This window comes from Micromesistius poutassou (assembly GCF_964030765.1).
Source record: "Micromesistius poutassou genome assembly, chromosome: 5".
Lineage (NCBI taxonomy): Eukaryota > Metazoa > Chordata > Actinopteri > Gadiformes > Gadidae > Micromesistius > Micromesistius poutassou.
This window is the reverse complement of record NC_140275.1, coordinates 17,131,852-17,152,987: the sequence shown is the minus strand read 5'-3', so window position 1 is coordinate 17,152,987 and position 21,136 is coordinate 17,131,852. Positions and strand designations below refer to the sequence as shown.

General features: G+C 44.3%; 1 protein-coding gene across 1 annotated transcript in view; it reads left to right on the top strand.

Moving 5' to 3' along the window:
* Positions 1 to 21,136, top strand: part of grid2 (glutamate receptor, ionotropic, delta 2) — a gene marked incomplete at both ends in the record, with an annotated part of 386,320 nt that overhangs the window by 298,796 nt on the left and 66,388 nt on the right. The window contains 3 exons of the mRNA XM_084468194.1: positions 12,064 to 12,165; positions 16,990 to 17,187; positions 18,407 to 18,719. Coding sequence (XP_084324320.1) covers positions 12,064 to 12,165; positions 16,990 to 17,187; positions 18,407 to 18,719 — 613 coding nt within the window. The remainder of the gene's footprint in view (positions 1 to 12,063; positions 12,166 to 16,989; positions 17,188 to 18,406; positions 18,720 to 21,136) is intronic.

The window sequence follows — 21,136 nt, the reverse complement described above, 5'->3', positions numbered from 1 at the left end:
TGGGGGTGTTAGACAACTGAGAATCTGAAGGGTGCCAAGTGTTTGTTCCCTTCAGATTGGCCTTCACAACTGACCATACACAGTGTCAGTATCTCTCTCTCTCTCTCTCTCGCACACACACACACACACACACACACACACGCACGCAGACACACACACACACACACACTCTGTGCCCTTGGTACCTGCCACCGGGCCTTCAGATCCAGGGATCCGTGTGGCTGTCAGTGACTCCTCTGCAGGATCACAGCTGAGACTTTAGATCATACTTACTGTCTGCCCACGTCTTGTCTGTCTCTCTGACTCACCGACTGGTTCTCCTGGTAGCTAAACGCCTCGGCTGTCTTGCGGTTGGGGTCAAACAATGGTCGAACGACTGGATTTTTCTGGCTGGCTGGGTCCTCTGCTCTTGGCTTGCCCGTGGTTGTGATATACATCATTTATATCTGCGTGTGCTCGAGGACCCCTCAACTAAAGAGGGAAGTGTTAGTTTGTTATTAGGCTTACATGACTGTGTATACTATAAAACGCTAAGCTGACTGCTCTTCAGTTTTGTACCATTAATTAAAGCAGCTTCATGCCTTTGCCATGGCTTTGCTTTCTTGGACTGATTACCATGTTCTGGGGTTGAGTGCCAATGGAGATCAATTCTAATGAAAAGTTCAGTTATGTTTTGATTCATTTGCATATTTAGCACAGTTGTCCACGCCTTTGTGAAGAGTACTAGGTCTGAAGTCCGACCCAGTCAAGACAAAACAAAGCCATGTCTCACCTGCGGGAGATTTGTGTTTTGTTTTTTACCCCAGTGGTGGCAGTTTATTATGTGGGACATTAAACACATTCTAATTAAATGTGTTTTTGTGCAAGGGTAATTTGTTATTCAGCTTTTTATTTCAAGAATAACAATGATAACCTTCAACACACCACACAATAGAAAGTGTTTTTTATAATGATTTATTTTATTAACGGCAATGTAAGTGTAAAATAGCTCTATGTTCCGACTGCCATCCCTGAGATAGAGGGTTTGGTCAGTAACAAGCATCCCCCAGTACCCCGCTCTGCAGTCAAGAGAAAACACATTCTTTGGTATTCCGTTCCCACTTTATCGAATCAGAGGAGAGAGAAAACTCCACAAAGAGTTGTTCGCGGGCAGGCATGCAGCAGGATTCAGTGTTGAATGACAATGGCGAAACAAGCAAAGCTACCGATTCCTGCACTCCCAGGAACGGCTTACACAAGCAAACACGGCAAGCAAAATAAAATAAAAAAAGAGCCGCACATAAGAAAGCAGAAGAGAAGGCTGCCAGGGAAAAGAGACATGAGTCATGCAAGACACGCGTTTATGGTGACTTGGGCTGGAGGGAGGAGAGTGCTTACTGCAACGACGGACAGGAAGCTAGCCAAGATGACAGCATCGCTTACAGCGCCTTTAAGCCCTTTTGTGGCTGGTTTAGTGAGTGTGTGTGGACTGAACCTGTATTTTACCCCCTGCAAGTTGGGTTGTCTTGAGAGACCCTTATAGATGATTAACTCATTATGATTATTTCTGATTGATTAGAAATAATCAATCAGGATCATTAGGATGACATGTTAATCTAAATGAATGTTTCATAGATTACTGCTTCACATCGTTTTTCTCAGGACCAACCGTAAGGAGCAATAGCCACATCAACCAGCAAGTCAATTATGTACACATACAAGTTTTTATTTAAGCCAAAGTGTTAATTTCCTGTCCGAAGCATTTTGGCAATCCTATGTGGAGCTGTTAACACGTGGAAAAGGATGTGACCAGTGCATTGGTTGATATTCCCAGTTTGGTAAAGCACATGCTCCATCATTTAGAGGCAAAAGTTTAATTCGCAAGCAGCTCTGCAGCATATCAAACTCCCAGTAAATTTGACCAAAAAATAGTTGATTTGCCAAGAGAATCCATAAAGTCCCATGTTTTGGAGAAACATTGCAATCTTAATGACATTAATCTCCAGCACCATATCCATGTATAATTCACACATTACATATATGCTTATATATTATTCATAACCCTGTAGGATTTAATGGATTAAGATTATTCCGGCTGTGTTGGATTAACCTTAACCCTCAAGATTTACTGAGTTTAGTGTGTGTGTGTGTGTGTGTGTGTGTGTGTGTGTGTGTGTGTGTGTGTGTGTGTGTGTGTGTGTGTGTGTGTGTGTGTGTGTGTGTGTGTGTGAGAGACTACAGGAGTCTGTGAGTTTGCACGTTTGTAAGTAAAACTTTGAAAGTGTACTTATGTGTGTGAGTGTGTGTGTGCATGGGTGCGTGCGTGTTTGCATGCTGGGATATTTATTTATTTATTATTTCAGGACAATGCACATTGATGAACATATACAAAAGTACATGTAAATGTGCCAGATTATAGCCCAGGGGCTAATTTCCATTTGTAGTCCAAATTAGGCAGGTTGATGTTGAAGTAAAAAGAACAAAATATATACATAGTAAAACTAGCTATACAAAACAGCAAGAAACAGAAAAAAAGAAAAAGAAAAAACAGGACAATTCATTAGTATGTTTAGAGGTGGTTGCATGTTTGGTTAGCTCTAAGCCACGCCTTAACGTGGCTCTTGAAAGTGGCCAGAGTGGGACATTCCCTTATAGTTGGTGGTATTGTATTCCATAATGCACTACCTTTAATAGATAGTACATTATGGCAGAAGGAGGTTTTCCTAAAAGGAACCTCAACGTCCCTGTTTACTACTGCTCTGGTAACCCGAGTCTGTCGATATTTAATAAACTCTTGCAGAGGGGGTGGCGCCAGGCCATGTAGTACTTTATAAAACAAGCAGATAGAGGAGAATTTACATAAATTATCAAAACTCAGTAGATTATATTTCTCTAAGATGTTGCAATGATAGTACGAGAGAGGTTTGTTTTTTTTTAGGAGTTTTAAGTGCCTTTTTGTACAGAAGCTCTACTGATTTAAGGATAGTAGAGCCTGGATGGATATTGAACTGAACGAGCCTGCAAGTGAACACATCGGCCTGTACACACACACATGCACACTTCAGTGCTCCTCCGTTCACTTTTATACCCAGAGCCTTTTATCTTTTGCTGTGGGACACAAAAGTAGAGACGGACACATGCAGCACTTACAAAACCACAGATTCAAAATGGCTGCTTTCTGTCGCTCCCCGAGAGAGAAGAGAGAGAGAGAGAGAGAGATAGGGGCCTCAAGGGAGACGCCTCGACCGGCCCCAGCCTGCACATCCATTAACCCCTCCAGGTGCATGGATCACAGGCCCTCTGCAGAGGAATCCGGGCAGCAGAGGAGCGCAAGCAGGGGACAGACAATCAGGATAGAACAACAGGGAGCCTGCCCATCTTATCGGTCTGCCTGTCTGACCGTCCAGCCATCCATCCATCCATGATATACACCTCTCTTTTCACGCGTCGGTTATGTTATTTCTCCCATCTCACGCCGACTTCCTCTTTCAATCTTCATTACCCCTCTCTCTTTTCTCCTCCCTCGTACCTCTGCATCCGCATCTCACCCCTGCTCTCTGCGTTGGCCTGTGTGTGTGTGTGTGTGTGTGTGTGTGTGTGTGTGTGTGTGTGTGTGTGTGTGTGTGTGTGTGTGTGTGCATGCTGAAGGGGCTAACGGGGGCGTGGGGGGTGGCGGCTGGCCAATCTGTGCTGCAGAAGATTGCGCTTCAGTGTTGTGGTGGTGCGCTGCCCTCGCCGCTGCCCTTTGTGTGATTGTTGGCATGGCCGGACTGTAGAAGGAAATGAATAATAAGAGAGTGCAGACACGGTCAGGACTATACTAGTCAAAGTTACAGAAGCAGTAATGCTTTGGGAAAAAGGAGAACGATGTGGAACTGTTACGCTAGAAATAAGACGCGAGTCCACAGATATTCCACCACGAGGTGGGTGGAAAATATTGCCTTTTGTGTGGGCTAAGAACCCAGAGGTTTAGTGTTTGTCAATAACCACACTCCATGTTCTGGATTATCCTACTTAATGCCATGGCCACTTGCAAAGGTTTATCATGTAAGGGTGTTGATAAGGGTGTCTTAAAATCTAAACTTTTAACTTAGTATTTGTTGTGTTCCTTAAAACACAGATGATACGACGGGACAAATCGATGGTTCTTACTAAGGCATGCATAGCATGCATGCATTCAGTTAACATGGGGTTCATATGGAATGCAGAAGTTACCTTATTAATCCAGTAAACCGAGAGGAATTGATTAACTACCTGGCAACGGAAAAGCTTCCTAAACGTAGTTTAATCCAAGGTCCTTCAGCCAAACAGGACATTTTACCAAAATGATTAAATAGGGCATTGGTTAGCCTAATCTTAAAAGCAGTTGCTGCGAATATTTTAGGAATTGAAATACTCTCATAATTCCTGCACGTTTTGGGCTATATCCTATTGTTCAATTGAATTGTTGAAAAACATTTTTAAGCTGGTACCATCGTATCAGTGAACCAGCAGTCCATCCTCACAGCAACTAGGTCACAGCCGACTGGTCTTAGCGGTGTGATTATTGAAAGTTAATAAACACCCATCAAAATTGAGTGTTCATCCAGGCCATGGTGTGAAATCAAATATTTATAATAATAAGCCTTTGTTTTCTTTCTTTGTGTTTTGGATAACTTTTTTCTTCTTACATAGGAAAAGTAATTATTTTCCCTTTGTCTCCAACTTAGGTTTAATGACTATGATTAATTATAAATGTAATTTGTTTTATTATAATTAAAAATAATGAATTATACTCTTCCCCTATTAAGAAAGAAAAGGCCCAAAACAAAACAATTATATTATAATTATCTTTTTTCCTGTTTAGTACAACTAATTAACAAATTGGTGGACAAGGGTCAACAATTGAATGATACACATTCAAGGTGTACTCACTTTACATAGAATGGGGTAAGAATAAAGATAATACACACACACACACACACACACTCACACACTGGCACATAGTACGCAGCTTGATACAAGAGCCTAAGCAGGTGATAAAACAGCTTGCAGTTCAGCTGTGTGTGTGTGTGTGTGTGTGTGTGTGTGTGTGTGTGTGTGCACTTACAGGAGTTACAATGTGTTCCTGTTGCAAGCAGGGCCTGTTAACTCTGAGTTTCTCATAGTTACCAGAGGTAAACAGTATTTAAAACGAGTTCCAATGCAGCCATGTAAAGGATACAGATTGAATTCTGCCACTGTGATTGGAAGGATCTGCTAATTGGGTGCCAATCAGCTCCCTCAATGAAGTTAAGCCTTCCCTTGTTTTTTTCATTGACTCTCTACATCTACTGCAAAATGCAATACACACACACACTGGCTCTCAGCCGAATGAGTCAGGCGAAAAGTCCCAAGTCAAAGACGAGCGTTGAGGTCTGAAACACACTTGTGGAATTATAATGAGTGACACAGAACTAAAAAGGTTTTGCAAGGCATTAAAACTTCAACCAAACGAGGATGGACAGCTTTGTGCTAGTTGGGTGACAAGGAGGAAGACAACGAGTTCACTCTTTCAAAGGTTGGAAACTTTTTTATCCGTGATGTGAGGAGGATAAAATGGGACGACAGTCATCTAGGAAAGCACTTTGTGTCCTTGAGGACAGCTCTGGAGCCCTGAGTGAGCTGATTAGCCTCCGTCTCTTTATAGACCTGAACTAAGGAGACAGTTCAGGTCAGACCAAATCTATTGTATTGACTGTGAAATATTGAAATATTATTAAAAAAAACAACACAGCCAAACACAAGTAGACATTATTTATTTGGTGAATGGAGCGCATCGTATCAGTATAATGAGGATGGAAGTAGGAAGCATAAGAAGGGGGTATGTAGGAAGTATGAGTAAGGGGGAAGTATTAAGTACAAGTAGGGGCAAAGTAGGAAGTATACGGTAAGTAGGGGGGAAATTATTAAATATAAGTATAAGGAAAGTAGGAAGTATAAGTAGGGGGGAGTAGGAGGTATTAGTTGGGGTTTACTTTTCAAACTTGTGGCATTGCAAATCGTGAAAAACTGCCCTTACAAACAGACAAGGACGGGAGGGGAGGTGAGGTGAATGGAGGTGAGGAGAATGGAGGTGATGCGAGGAGGAAGGGAGCGGAGACCGGGCGAGGACGACTACAGAGTCTCTACTGTCCTGATTTAGCTGACAGCCGCGTAACTATTTAGCAAAATAAGGAGGTGGAGGCTTCGAGGCGAGGGGGGGGAAAGGTAGGACGCGAGAGCGGGACCGAGAGGCAGAGAGCGACGGCACTAGCTGAACTCACTCAGGAGCTCGCCTGGCAGCCCATCACATTACTGTTTCATATCGCCCAGGCAGATAGAGAGATGTATGGCAGACGTGAAACTTTTTAAGTGAACCAAAAAAAAAAAAAAACGAGGCAGGGAGAAAAAATGATGGATCATCTACAATAGCGAGGGGGCTGGAAAATGTTTTGGCATCAGCTGTTGGAGAGGAATGGGAAGAAAAGATAAAAAAAACAGGAGACATTTCCTGTAGCTTTCACTTCTAATTTGATATGCTGCAGCCTGGAAAAGCTTGGTTTTCTCTCTCTCTCTCTCTCTCTCTCTCTCTCTCTCTCTCTCTCTCTCCCTCTGGGGAGGGTGAGCTAATGGAGGGGCTGACTGCTGCTGATAGGCTGGTGGTGGGGGGGATCCAGCATGAAAGCTGCCCCACCCCCATCCCACTGGTGCAGCCCACTTCCTGTGTATCTCTGGGGGGGGGGGCGGGAGGGGGGGGTTACCAGGTGAGGAATATGTTTACAGATATACATTTCAGGGACAGTGTAGTTGTGGTAGCCGGGCAGCTAACAGCCGCTATCAGGAGAATTTGTCCCAGGCTGCTAACCAATTATTGCTGCTGTTGCTGCTGCTGCTGCATGCAGTTTTGCCAGCTAGTGCGGTTACAAAATGTCGCCTGTCATTGATTGTGATATTACTCTGTGTGGGCCAATAAAATGGAGGAGGTAGAGAATGCAGTATGGTCCGTTTGGTTGTGTGGCTAGGTGTGGTCCACTGTGTGTGTGTGTGTGTGTGTGTGTGTGTGTGTGTATCGTTTGTACCATTTCTCTGTGAATGAGATGGGTGGCGGTTAAAATAGTATTTACTGCAAGCCAAGTTGTTGTGTTGCACGAGTATACCTCAGAGACTTCTTTGAAAAAAACTGTGTGTGTGAGCCTGTGCGTGTGTGTGTGTGTGTGTGTCTGTGTGTGTGTGTGTGTGCGTGTGTGTGTGTGTCTGTGTGTGCGCGTGTGCTTATGCACTTGGGTGCCATGACTCTGCTATTGACATACAGATTAGTGCTTACAGAACCCTAACTGGAGGCAAAGTGAGGAACCAAATGGATGTGTCGATAGTTAATACCAAACTTCTCACTCATTATTTGTATCTCCCTTCACCTGGACACTGAACAATTAGTCCTTAATGATCCGTACACAACCTTTTCTTAATTATTGCAATACTAATTTGTGTCGATTACCTATTTCATTTTTCAATCAAAATGCACAAGATGTCAATTTGCGTCTATAGATGTAACACGTAGACGAGTAGAAACACAAAATTTTTCTCAAATTTTAAACCAAAACCTCACATTAAAATAAGACAAAAAGACACCAAAAGAATGCTATACCTTGCTTGTTGGTGTTTTATGTATAAATCCTTACCATCACCTCAGCATATGACAACAGCTGCTGCTGAGTGGGGCTTGAATAAATTATTCACAAATGACAATTATTGTTTGTTTGGATATCCGTTTGGTACACTGGCGCTTGCTTTCCCCCTCCTGAGAGTCACGTTATTAACGTGTAAAATTACTGACACAACGCAGAGAATTATCTTGTCTTTGGCTGTCATGCTGGTTGCACTTGACAAGTACAGCGGAGCTATAGAGTAGGAGGGAGGGAACCTTTAAGAACCCCTTTGTTTACTCACTGTGTGCCTGCGCTTTTGTTTTGTGTTTGTTTGTTTGTTCAAAAATTAGTTTGAAAGACTTTTTTTTTACCATAAACAACAAATCAGCAATGAAGCCTTACTTCGCTGCCTTACTTCACCATACCATAATCATTCTACTCTTTGATCCCAATATACCATCATACAACTTTAATGTATGTTTTTCCAATGCAGCACCGGTGTGTCAGTTATGGTAATATATTCTTTCCATGTCTCTCCTACCTCCATATGTTACACGGCCAAGTCAATCCTTCTATTCATTGTCTATCTCGTTATTAGGCTCTGTAGTCTCCAGGGAGCATCCTATAATTTGAAACATTAATTAAAGATTTATAAATAAATATAATGCAAGGTTAAGAACTGATGCTGCGATCGTGTCACTTTGATGTCTGGCATATGCTCTCTCAGTAACCAAAGCACATATTGTTTTTTGGCCCTGGGATTTCTTCTGGAACCGAGCTTGGCGCCCCGCTACTTTAGCCCCCTCGAGTTAGCGTTAGCATGGGCATACAAAGCGCTACAGCTATTTACACCTCACTGGTATTTAGCCACATGAGATGGGAGCGTGTGTGTGTGTGTGTGTGTGTGTGTGTGTGTTTGTGTTTGGCCTTTATGATCTCAGTTAGCTTAGCATATCAGAGCATAGCAGGGCTGCTTGATAGAGTTCACTGGGCCGTGTTGATTGGGTTGAGCCTCGGTTATCCTAGCACCCCTGTGTACTGTGTGTGTGTGTGTGTATGTGTGTACTTTTTGTTTGTATTTTGTGTGTGTACCTAGTGTGTGCACGTGTTCATTTGGAGATATGTGTTGTGTGTGTGTGTGCGTGTGCGTGCACATCTTATATTGATGTGGCTTCTACTAGCCAAGGGATGCCTCACACTTCATTGTGGAGTGTGTACTATGGTGGACCACTTCTACGTCCTGGTCCATTGTCCATCACAAAGGGTACGGTGCAGAGAGGGGTTATGGTGATGGGCAATGTGAAGTATAACGTGTGGCCCCTAGCTTCAGACTGATAGGACTCAAGGTATTATTTGAAGCAAATAACAGTGTCTCAAGGTCCTGGGATGGCAAAGTAAATAGCAAGCCTGGCACAGTGATTCACCCTCACACACACACACACACACACACACACACATACAGTAACTCACACACTCACACATTCACATGCACACCACTAGCTAGGCAGACCCATTTCGTACTATCAGCAGGAAATGGGCTTTTTTCTGGCACTGTGAAGATAAGCGCAGAGAGTGGGTTCTCTCATAGTCAGGACGGCCATTTTAGGGTTCTGATCATGCATAAATGCAGACCATGTGTGCACTCACACACACACACACACACACACACACACACACACACACACACACATGCACTCACACAAATATACCTATTCAAAAACCTGGATGTAAACGAACAGCATCCATATGGAATGGATACATAAATATTTAGATAAGTTACCATAACCCATTATGATGAAAAATTGCAGTCCTTAAGTTTTGTTTTTCTTTCATTGTTCCCGGTAATCATTGTCATTCTTCTCTCTTGCCTTGCTCTGTCCTCATGAGGTTTGAATGGATTCATGTAATTGCCAAACACAAAATACTCTCTCTACCCATTGTTCATGTCTCTCTATTTGCATATTTTGTTTGCTGTTATCTTGGATTCAGCAGTCCCGCTAATAGCAGAACTTCTGTGGAGGAAACAGGACACAACCCAGAAACTGCTAGGGGAGGAGTTACTTCTTGTTTCCTCCTTCGTTAAGGAGATATCCTCCCGAATAAAACTAATTTGTAAGCGAGTGGATGGAAGTTGGATGAAGAACGGAATTTGAATTGAAGTGTATTTCTACAGTGGCCAGTCTGCGCCGTGTTGATTGGAAACCTTTACGGACACTTATAACAGTGTGCTACTGCTGGCCGAGTTTGTGTTTTCCCAATTATGCGCTTACATATCGCCCCCTCCAGCAACATGATTGGTTGTAACAAATACGAAGTGAAAGGAAGTGATGTACCCGGTTGCCCTATGTTTGAGCTTGTCTGCCATCGTACTTTAAATATGACCCTAAAATCTGATTTTATAAGACCATTTCCACAAGAACTCAGTGTTGGGACTTGACGAGGCCACCAGATAACCAGTTAGCTTTGACGTTGACCGATGGACGTTTGAAAGACTGCCGGGAGAGAAGCCTTGGCCTGCCTTCTGTCCCTCCATTAGACGGACGCTCTGTTGCAGAGCAGGGGACTCTGTGTTGTCAATGCCTTGCTCAAGGACAATAACAGTGGCAGTGCTTTGTCCTTGGCTGCCAATCCTGTTTAATAACAGGGAATGCCCTCTCTTGTTGCTCTTCATTGTTAATCCTCTGTAGTTTAATAAGGCATAGTTCTCTTATGGACTCATTGTATCAGGCTGGAATGCAAATTGTGTTCAGTGCTGCACAGACCAGGCCAGTGTTCAGCGTGGAATCGGCGTCCTCTAAGGCTAGTTGTGTGTTCATAGTGTACATTGGTGGTTGCGTGTATGCATGTTTATAGATTTGTGTGTGTGCGTGTCTGTGTGTGTGTGTGTGTGTGTGTATGCCTGTCTGTCTGTCTGTCTTCCCCCCTCTTACCCTTGAGTGTTTGTTCTGATCCTGTAAAGGTCGTGAGCCCGTGTAGAGGTCACGCTATGACGGCGCCCCTGCCGTATCTGCGCCCGACAGGGACACGCGCCGCTAATGTTCCGTCGATAATACTATCACAGGTTTCTTCATAAGCACTTAAGCGACCGTGTGATAGTCAGAGTCAACCTTCAACCCGCCGTCTGTGTTTCAGTGTGTCTGTCCGTCTGTCTGTCCATCTGCCAGAACACAAAGAGACAAACGGACATACAAACAGACAAGTTAGCCAGCCTGTCCGTCCGACCGTCCGTCTGTCTGTCTGTAGGTGCTCCGTATATATGCCTGTCTCTCTGTCTGCATCCGTCATCCTGTTTATCTACCTGTCTGTCTGCCTGCCTTAAGGTTCTTCATTTTGATCCCTACCTTCTATCTTTTATCTATTATGAAATGTAGATAGCAAGGTTAAGTATCCACATATGTAGCAGAACGGATGTCATCTATTATACAGGAACATAACACACGATGTTCCAGTGTAAGGAGTAGTTTCTGTCAGGGAGGGTGAGAGAGAGGGAGAGACTGTCAGGCAGAGAGATTTCGCCAGGGAGAGTCTGAAAGAACGGCACAACAAAAGTTGAACAATTACTGGAGTAAAGGCTTTTGATTCCTGAAGTAAAGGTTAGAAGGTTTATCTTCTGACAAATAGACTTCAGAAAAAAGAAAAGATTAAACATACCTTTTTTGTGAATTCTATGAAGGAGTGTGTGTGTGTGTGTGTGTGTGTGCGTGTGTGTGTGTGTGTCACACAGTGAGTGTTTTCTCACTCACTGTGTGAGTGAGAAGGACCATCCTCTGCTTGTTCTCTTAGTTGTGGTTTGATGAATTTCCTGTATATCCTAGCTCCACAGCTCCCCCTTCAGGTGTTAATATCAATAACACATAACAACACAACGCAATAGAGAATTGAGTGAATGTGTCTGCAATATATGTGTATATGGAGCGCTAGGGTGGAAGAGAGAGAGAAGAAAATATAAAAAGAGTATTCATGTACTTTTTTTTTTGTTTGTCAACTTCTCAAAAGGCAAATCCGCCAAGTTTGATCTTTGAAGCTACAAACAATATTTCATTGAAAGCTGAAGGCGTCAGTTCGGTGGAAAGAAAACACACTTGGTTTGGGACCTCAAAACAATCTTGTTCTGCAGAAGGGTGTGATGCAATTGTATAAACCCTGACAGCAGGCGTCTCATGCTTAGATTGCAGTCTAGCAGTCATGAAAAGTCAGCGCTGGTTTGATCACAGAAATGCACCCCCCGCCCCCCCCAAACCCAAGCCCCCATTTATCTATTAAAAAAAAAGAACAAAGGGTTCATTGAAGATGCCTAACTGCATACCTTAATTTTAGTTTTCTTCTCTGTGTGTCTTGTGTGTGTGTGTGTGTGTCTGTGTGTGTGTGCGTGCATTCGCGTCTGTCTGTGTGTGTGTGTGTGTGTGTGTGTGTGTGTTTGTGTTTTATTTTTTCACAGCTGGCGACGTGGGACCCGGTGCACGGTCTGAACGGAACGCTGTCGGACAGGAAGCTGGAGAACAACATGCGGGGGGTGGTGCTGCGCGTCGTCACGGTGCTGGTGAGTGTGTGACCTCCCCGCCGGCGTTCCGAGGCCACGCCGCTCCGTGTGATTTCATTAGGTGCACGCCGGTCTGGCAACGTTCCATGTCCCCAAATGTGTCCCGAGACAAACCCGACAAACGGTTTTTTTTTTTTTTTTTTCCGAAGGTAGGATTTGTAACGGGCCCATTTGTTTTGCACGTCATGTTTTCCCCATCCCTCTCGCTGTCTGCCTCTGTCCTTTCATAAATTATGTTTTTGCACAGCGCTCAATCAAATGTAGTGTTATTGCTACATTAGTTGCAAAGTGGACACATGGCACCTATACGCAGCCGCTGCAGAATACCGAGAGATCACAGCCACTCAGGTGGATGCATCTGAATTCATATGGGCATGGGAGAGATGGGGAACGATCTGGAACTATAGATTTCCACCCTGTAAAAATAAATCATGTTACATGTAAGAGGACGGGAGATGAATGGATTGGGCTGGTCAGAATGTAGCTGACCAGACAGGACTCTAGTCGCCCTCCATTCCTCTGTGTTACGCTGGCTGTAATAGCGGCTACCCTCCAACCAAAGCTAAAGAAAGGGAAGAACAACCACACCATGAATGAAAACAAGATAATCTCACTAACAAACCAGGCTATAAGCTCATTAGTGTGTGATTCAGGAACTGGGGAAGGAAGGGTGGTGTGTACGAGTGTAGCCCCTGCTCTGTGTCTCGCCCACAGCATCCATTTGAGTGACTCTCATGAGTGCATTAAAGGTTCACCGTGGTAAATTCTTCATATCCTTCCCTTTGAGGAGAAAGGCACCGATAGTAGAGACAGCAGAGGGATATATCCCAGAAAGAAAGCAGATATATTAGAGAGAGAGAGAACAGATAGCAAGCATGAATATTACACATATATGCATATGCATTAGCGAGAGAGAGAAGAAATAGAGAACAGATATAGGAGAGAAGGAGAGCAGATGTATTAGAGATAGAGAGGAGATACATTAGAGATAGAGAAAAGACGTAGAGAGCAGGTGTAGAAGAGATAGACAGCAGATGTATTACAGAGAGAGTAGATGTAGGAGAGATAGAGAGCAGATGTGTCAGAGATAGAAAAAAGAGATAGACAGCAGATGTAGAAACAGATAGAGAGAAGACAATTTTGATATTTAACGATGAGATATGAGACCAAGAAGATATATCGTAACTAGAGATAAGAAATAGTAGAGTAGAACAATGAAATACAGACAGTCAATACGGAGAAGATATATTCAAGATAGATAACATACAGGAGAAAGTAGGGACAGAGAAAAGATGGTCGATACCGATCTATCTCTTACATATTGAGACCGACATGTGAGGAAGGAGAGAGTCAGAACAGACCGAGACACTACTTTTGTCTTCCTTTGAAAAGTCTGTCTTTTTGTTTCAGATTTTATTTGAAAAACTTTTTTTACTTTTCTTTTTTACAAAATGTTTGTTTTGTATATTTGTTTTTTCATTTCAGGGAGAATGTACAAAAAGCATGAGTCATTCTTAATTAGTCGTGGTTAATAATTATGACTCGTCTCATCAGTCCTCCATTAACTTTCTCATTCTGTCTTTTCCTTTGCCACTACTGTTTGTTTGTGTGTGTTTGTGCGTGTGCGTGTATGTGTGTGCATTTATAAGTGGATGTGTGGATGTTTTCAACTATTTATGCCTGTGCCTAAGTCTATTCTTTTATGGAGGTTCTTAGGAACAAAAAGCACACTGTTGCCCCCGCGGAATATAATTTTCCGTGTTTGAAACGGTCGTTAGAAGTCGAATGCACTCACGGTGTACTTTATGTGCATGGGTTTCAGATATCTAGTTACAGGAGCCATTAGAAGAGGGTTTTTTTCTAGGGCTCTCTCCTTCTGATGCACCCACCGTTTGGCTCCCCATCGTGTGTGCTAGCTCTCTATGCCACAAAGTAGAGGAGAGCGTGCACATAGATTCCACGTGCACACCCATTACACATTCATGGTGGCGCCTGTGAGGATCCAAAAATACCACTAAGCATTAATAAGTGAACATTCGATCCACCCCATCAGCCAGATTGTTGCTCATTGCATATTTATCGATTGGTTAATTGGCAATGAAATCACTGGGCTGTTAGGGCCAATAACTCTCAGCCATTGATCTTGGCAGAGCCCGGGCATTGATTGGTTAAACAGATGATACAGAGGTTCCCCTGCATGTCCATTATTCTCATGGCAGACTGTGTTAGGCGTAACAATGGGGGAGTGGAATAGATAGCTCTGTCTCCCGGGTTAACCCACACGTTGAGTTTGAGCTCTGCAGAGAGCTCAAACTCAACAAGAGATTTAGAGATTGGAGTCCTGGAGTAGGGTCCTTTTGTTTATAGTTCCCGGTCATATATCCGGTCATAAGATGTGCAGGCCTTGGGGCTTAAGAGGGTTTCACAAATTAATGAAGAGCAGAAACAGCACACAGCAGGACTTCTCCTGACTTGTCATTATTAGGCGATGGGCTATACTGATTGAATTAGTGTGGGCAATTTGAATCTTGATTAAATGTAAGACTTGTTAAAGGGTATTGCTCCTGACTGAACTTATCTATTCCGTTGATGCGTAAAAATGACATGTGGTCTTCCTACTAACATGTCTCATATAGACATGTGGACTTCCCCCTCCCCTTTTTCCTTATTCCGATAAATGCCAACCAGGCAGGATTTCTTAAGCAGAATAAATAATGATGATTAGGGAAAACACACGGCCAAGCAGGCAAAGTTATTCTAATCACCCCAATTTCCCTGGCATATCTGCACAGTCTACGGAGAGATGTTAAGATAGCATCCATCCATTCACAGTCCCACTCATGTGTACGCAACCGCCGAGCACGCTGCCGTAACCCCGCAGAAGAGGAGACGCTGGTACTTCTGTAGAGGGGAGGATGGGAGGGTGAGGAGGTGGAAGAAAAGGGAGAAATAGGGAGCCGAGAGAGAGAGAGAGAGAGAGAGAGAGAATAAATGGCAATGCTGCCTGCAGACAAACAACTATGCGTTTGCAATGAAGGGGTATGAAAAGGCAAAAATCAGTGAACAAGGAGTGAAACAAAAGGGGCTTGACAGGAGAGGAGGGCATTAATACCATATGTTTCAGGGAAAGCCAAAAGTGGGGCTTTCAAAAAAGAGGAAAAATACAACAGGGAAATGCACAGACAGAAATGGAGAGAATGGCTTGAAGATGAAATAAAAAGTGGAGAAATGGGAGGGCTTCAGTATTAGATTTACAGACAATGCATTTGGCCGTATCGTAGCTGCACGATACACTGTGCACACTTTGCCCCCCCCCCCCCCCCCCCCCCCCCCCCGACCCATAACATACATACACCCACACACGTACACGAACAAACACACACACACATCCACAGGCTCCCACACACACAAAGCTGGTGTGTACATGTAGTTCCTGGCCTGCTATTGATTTCCTGCTGTGCCGTTTGTATGTGAGACGGTGAAGCTGAAACGCCAAGCCAGACGTGGGCGTGGGAATTGTTTTTTTCCCTGTGTGTGTGTGTGTGTGTGTTTGTGTAGTTGTGTGTGTGTGTCTGTGTGTGCATGGAGCACTTGGTGTGTGTGTGTGTGTGTGTGTGTGTGTGTGCTGATGAGTTTGGTTCCCTGTATCAGACACAGGGTAAATGGAGGTAATCAAAAGGTAATCAATGTAGCACAGGAGGACCCCCAAAAGAAACGGGGGGGGGGGTAACAAGGAAATGAGACGGAAAGAACAGAACAAAGAGGCTGGGCTCTTAGTTCGATATGATCCCAGTGAGTAACACCCGAGCTAAGAGCTGGAAGTGAATGGTTTATTTTAGACTAAATAAAACACGCCAAACTTAGCAACATATGCTTTAATGGAAATGTTATAGATGTTGATAAAATATTGACATAACATATTATATTTCATCAGTCATGAGCACATGAGCAAGCATGCTTGCTTCTGTTGTGTTTAATGTATGCTGCATGACTCCAAACTCATTGATAGTTGTTTTATTGGTTGGCAATACCATTTGTCCCAACCTCCCGCACCATTGGAGTTTGCTATAGAGAACAACAACATTGAGCAAACAGGTTTGAGTGTGTCCCAATAAAAAGGTGTATGTGTGTGTGTGTGTGTGTGTGTGTGTGTGTGTGTGTGTTTTTTATGCGTGTTTCTGTGTGTGCATGTGTTGTATAGTGGGTGTCCTTGCTTTGATGGATGGATGCTCCTAGCCAGACAGGGCCTTGGCATGCAAGTCCACCTCTAGACTAATAGCTTATTGAACGGTGGGAACTAGCGAGGATTAGAGACCGCCAAGTGAATGCATGGTGCACAGCTTCACTATGTGTTGCTGAGTCTGTGTCTGTCTATGTGTGTGTGTGTGTGTGTGTGTGTGTGTGTGTGTCTGTGTGTTTGAGTGTATATCTGTGTCTGTGTGTGTATGTGCTTAATGTGCGGCTGGCATCAAGTCAATAATGCACACACCGGATGTTATAAACCGGAGGAACAGATTGAGCCTGAAACCTTTGGTCTTTGAACAGGGTTTTATTTGAGAGAAAAGGGAAGCACGGAGAGAAAGGGACATTGACAGACAAAGAAAGGAGAAAGACAGTAGAGGGATTACTGTTCCCCATTTTGTTCTCCCAATGCCATCATCTTGACCATGTTCACAACGTGCTGCAACGCATTCGGCACACATTTAGAAATGCACAGATCTGAAGGCTGCAAAATGGATTTTTTTATTAATTGATTCGGTTCAATGATGGTTAACTGGTTGGTTGATTGACTGGTTCATTCATTGGTTGACTTTTGTTTTGTAGGAGGAGCCATTTGTGATGGTGTCAGAGAATGTTTTGGGGAAACCAAAGAAGTACCAGGGATTTTCCATCGATGTTCTGGACGCACTTGCCAACTACCTAGGGTTCAAATACGAGATTGTCGTGGCTCCGGACCACAAATACGGCAGCCTCCAGCCTGACGGCATGTGGAACGGCCTGATGGGGGAGCTAGTCTTTAAGGTAAGCACAAAACAAGCCCATCCACCAATACTTACTAAGAACTACAAACTGTAATAAACAACAGTCATAGAGAAAACCTGTGGGTTAGACGATTGCTACCATCAATGGTCAATTTAGGAAACAACCAATTACTTATCAAAAAGCACATAAACAGACTGAAAAGGATTGATTCATGTGGGTTTTTCAAGTTTGGTCCCAGCAGTAAGGCACAACAGAATGCCCTTTCAATTAGGTGTTCAACTAAATTTGAGCCCAGGCCATATTGGGGTTCTGTTTGCCTTCTTGCCTGTTTTATTTCTGCAATGTATTGCATATCTTGCAGTAACATATTACATTGCTACAAAGCCATAAAGGCAAGTTAAAGTGAATGTGACACAGCAAACCCAAGAAAAATGTCGATACGTCTCTGAAATTGAATGCATCTGTAAGCATTAATATGGAGGTATAGCATCCAATCGAAGTTTATGCATCCCCATATAGAAATATAGACAGCGTGAATATCTTTACCTTCTTTTCATTAAGTGAATGTGAAATGAATAAAACAATTATTGATCTGTTATTGGTTCTCACCTGGGGCCAGTTTTGACCGAAGGCCGTTCACGGATGTCCAGCTTTTACTGATTGAGAGAGCAATCTTGTAGCTATCTCCTCACACACAATTAAGCTGTCTTGAAACCAATGTGTCTCTTTGAGTACTCCCTGCTTTTGTTCCCTGGATACTGGATGAAAAATGGCTACAATGTATTGTTTTGATAACCTTGACACCACCATAAACCATAAACTGAACCCTAACCCTAACCCTAACGGAATGCGTCCCGGCGCCGTTATATTTTCCCACGTTTGAGTTTGTGATGCATTTTGGAAACAGGAGATGAGCCCCTGGTCTAATGCGCCACCTGGCTTGAGAAACTCGTTCTCAAAGACTTACTTTTAGTCATTATTTAGGTAGCACACACATATTATGAATGCCTTCGGCAGAATTCAAATGAGCCATTTTAATCTAGATTAATCTAGATTAATTCCAAGATTAATCTAGATGAATCTAGATTAAAACAATTCATCTATGCCCACCACTAATATATATATATATATATATAAAAAAAAAATGTATGTATCCCATGTGAAAAAAATCAAATAAATAAAAGGGTTAGGGTTAGCTAACCCTAATTTCTAATATTTCAAATCTCTAACCCCCCCCCCCCCCCCCCCTCCCCGGCAGCGGGCGGACGTGGGCCTGTCGGCGGTCACCATCACCCCGGAGCGCGAGGGCGCGGTGGACTTCACCACGCGCTACATGGACTACTCGGTGGGCGTGCTGCTGCGCAAGGCCGAGCGCACCGTGGACATGTTCGCCTGCCTGGCGCCCTTCGACCTCTCGCTGTGGGCGTGCATCGCCGGCACCGTGCTGCTGGTGGGCATCCTGGTGTACCTGCTCAACTGGCTGAACCCGCCGCGCCTGCCCATGGGCGCCGTCTCCTCCACCACGCTGTACAACTCCATGTGGTTCGTCTACGGCTCGTTCGTGCAGCAAGGTGAGGCATCTGGGGGAGGGGAGAGGGAGGGAGAGGGAGGGAGGGAGGGAGAGAGAGAGAGAGAGAGGTTTGTTGGGGAGTGCTAGCAATGGTGAGAATGAAAGGGAGTGTGTGACTGTGTTAAGCCCAAAGCAAAGTTAATCCCGGCAAGGTGAGGGATCGAGAGAGGGTGGGAGGGAGTGAGCGAGCGAGCGAGCGAGCGGCAGAGCGAGAGGGTCCGCTAGTGAGCGCTAGCGGTGGGGGGAGTGAAGGGGGAAGTGTGTGACTGAGTTAAGCCCAGAGCTCGCGGGGGAATACAAACACAGCCCCGCCACGTTTGCGCGGTGTTCCAAACAATGTGATTTTATTAACATTTTTTTGGGTCAAGCGACAAAACATGAAGCGAGAGTCGCACCGGGTGGGCTTTGGGCTTAAGGGAGAGTCAGAGAGATGGCAAATGTGGGCCAACGGGTGACGGCTGGCAAAGTGAAACGCCCTGCGTTGATGGAGTCGGAGATAATACAGGGTGGGGGCGGGGGGCGATATGAGACCCACGCAGACACATGGAGCCACGTGTATGGCGCTGGCTCTAAGAACAAGCTTAAGCCGCCAGTGTGTGAAGAAGGTCAGGGGAAGGCGAGGGGGATAAGTCGATGAGATTGCATAATTCAAGCCCATGTAAAAATGTGACGCGGGTGCTCACCGGGGGGGGTTGTCACGACGATATTCCCCCCCACCCCCCTCCCCCCCCGCTGGAGTGTAGATTGACCTTTGGTGTTCAGAGCACAATGGTGCAATGAGAGCCATAACAGGCGGAGATTTGGCCTCCAAAATGGAGGAGTGGGGGTAGGGGGAGACTGTGGGGAGAGAGGGGGGGCATAGGGGAGAATAATGACTTCATTGTGGCCATCTCTCCGAGAGGTTCCAAGAGTCCATTTGTCTGCACTAAGGTGAGGTTATCAGAAAATTGACAGTTATGGAAGGATTAAAGTTTAATCAGCGCTCGAATAGACCCACCGGGGGCACAAAGACAGAGAGACAGAGCCAGCAGAAGGTCATCCAAGTAAAGCCTGACTTTAATGATGTCATTGGATTGAGAAATGCGTGTATGCACACAGCGAATGTGTTTCACTGAGGGCCAGGGTGATCGGCGGCTTTAAGTCTGTATACATTTGTGATGTCGGAATATGTATGAATTTTAGAGAGAGAGGAGAGAGTTAAAGAAGAGAAGGATTCAAAGTGTGTGTGTGTGTGTGTGTGTGTGTGTGTGTGTGTGTGTGTCTGTGACTGAGCTCCTTCATATTTGCTGGGCATTATTTCTAGGTATCATTACCAGGGCCTCATTGCTATGTACCGCACCAGGGATGCCCTGGGATGTGCAGTAGTTAGCTTCTTAAGCTACATTTATTACACAAATGAGGGGAGGAATGATTCTTTTGCATATGAAACATCACCCGCCATGGAATAAGCAGTTGATGAGCTCTTTGGCAATCTGTAAATAATCCTCCATCTTGTGCTGTGGCTAATGGCGCTAATGATCATGATGATGCATGCTAATTGCAGTTTGATATTCACAATCGTTTCTCTTTTTTGAGGTAATTAACATTTTAGTCATGGCATCATTAAGGGGGGGGAGGGGGCAGGGGGTTAGGGGGTAAGGAGGGAGGTAGTGAGAGAGGGAAGGCAAAGGGGGAGAAAATTAAAAAGAGCGAGTGCAGAAGTGTACATTTTCCCTTCATTGTGTCTACATGTACTTAATTTTCTCTATTGCCCCTATGCACATACAAACACACGCACGCATAAACACAAAATAACTAGTCGCCTTTATTTACATTACCTTTGTCACCACATAGTGAACGAAGGACACGCGTTTCTCTTTATTCTCATCCCTTCAATTATCCTCCTTCCAGTCTTCATTTGATCCCCAACTCATTTCCTTGTCTTTTTCACTTGTTGAATCCTTTCCTCTCTCCCACCCTCCCACCCTCTCTTCCTGCCTCTCTACTCCCCTCTCTTCCTCCCTCTCTCTCTCTCTCTCTCTGTACCTCTCTCCCTCCCTCCCCTGTCGCCACCTGTATGTGTCTGCTGTCTGATCTCCCACTCTCCCTCCTTGCAGGACCACAGAGGTGCTGACAGATTGCCTCTCTCCTTCTGACCTCCCCTATATCTCTCTCCCACCATTAGTGTGTGTGTGCGTGTGCGTGTGTGTGTGTGTGTGTGTGTGTGTGTGAGATTGGGTCTGTGGATGAAGGGATGCAGAATGAGAAATTATTGAAAAAATGAATGTGCTTTTCAATAATGCTTGTAGAATTGGTTCTATTGGATTGTGGAAGTAACATTCCTTGCCAACAGGTGGTGGAGATAAAAAAAATAAAAATCTCTCCATGTTAGTATCTCTGGTCCGTAACTAAAACAACTCAATCAATATAACATTAATA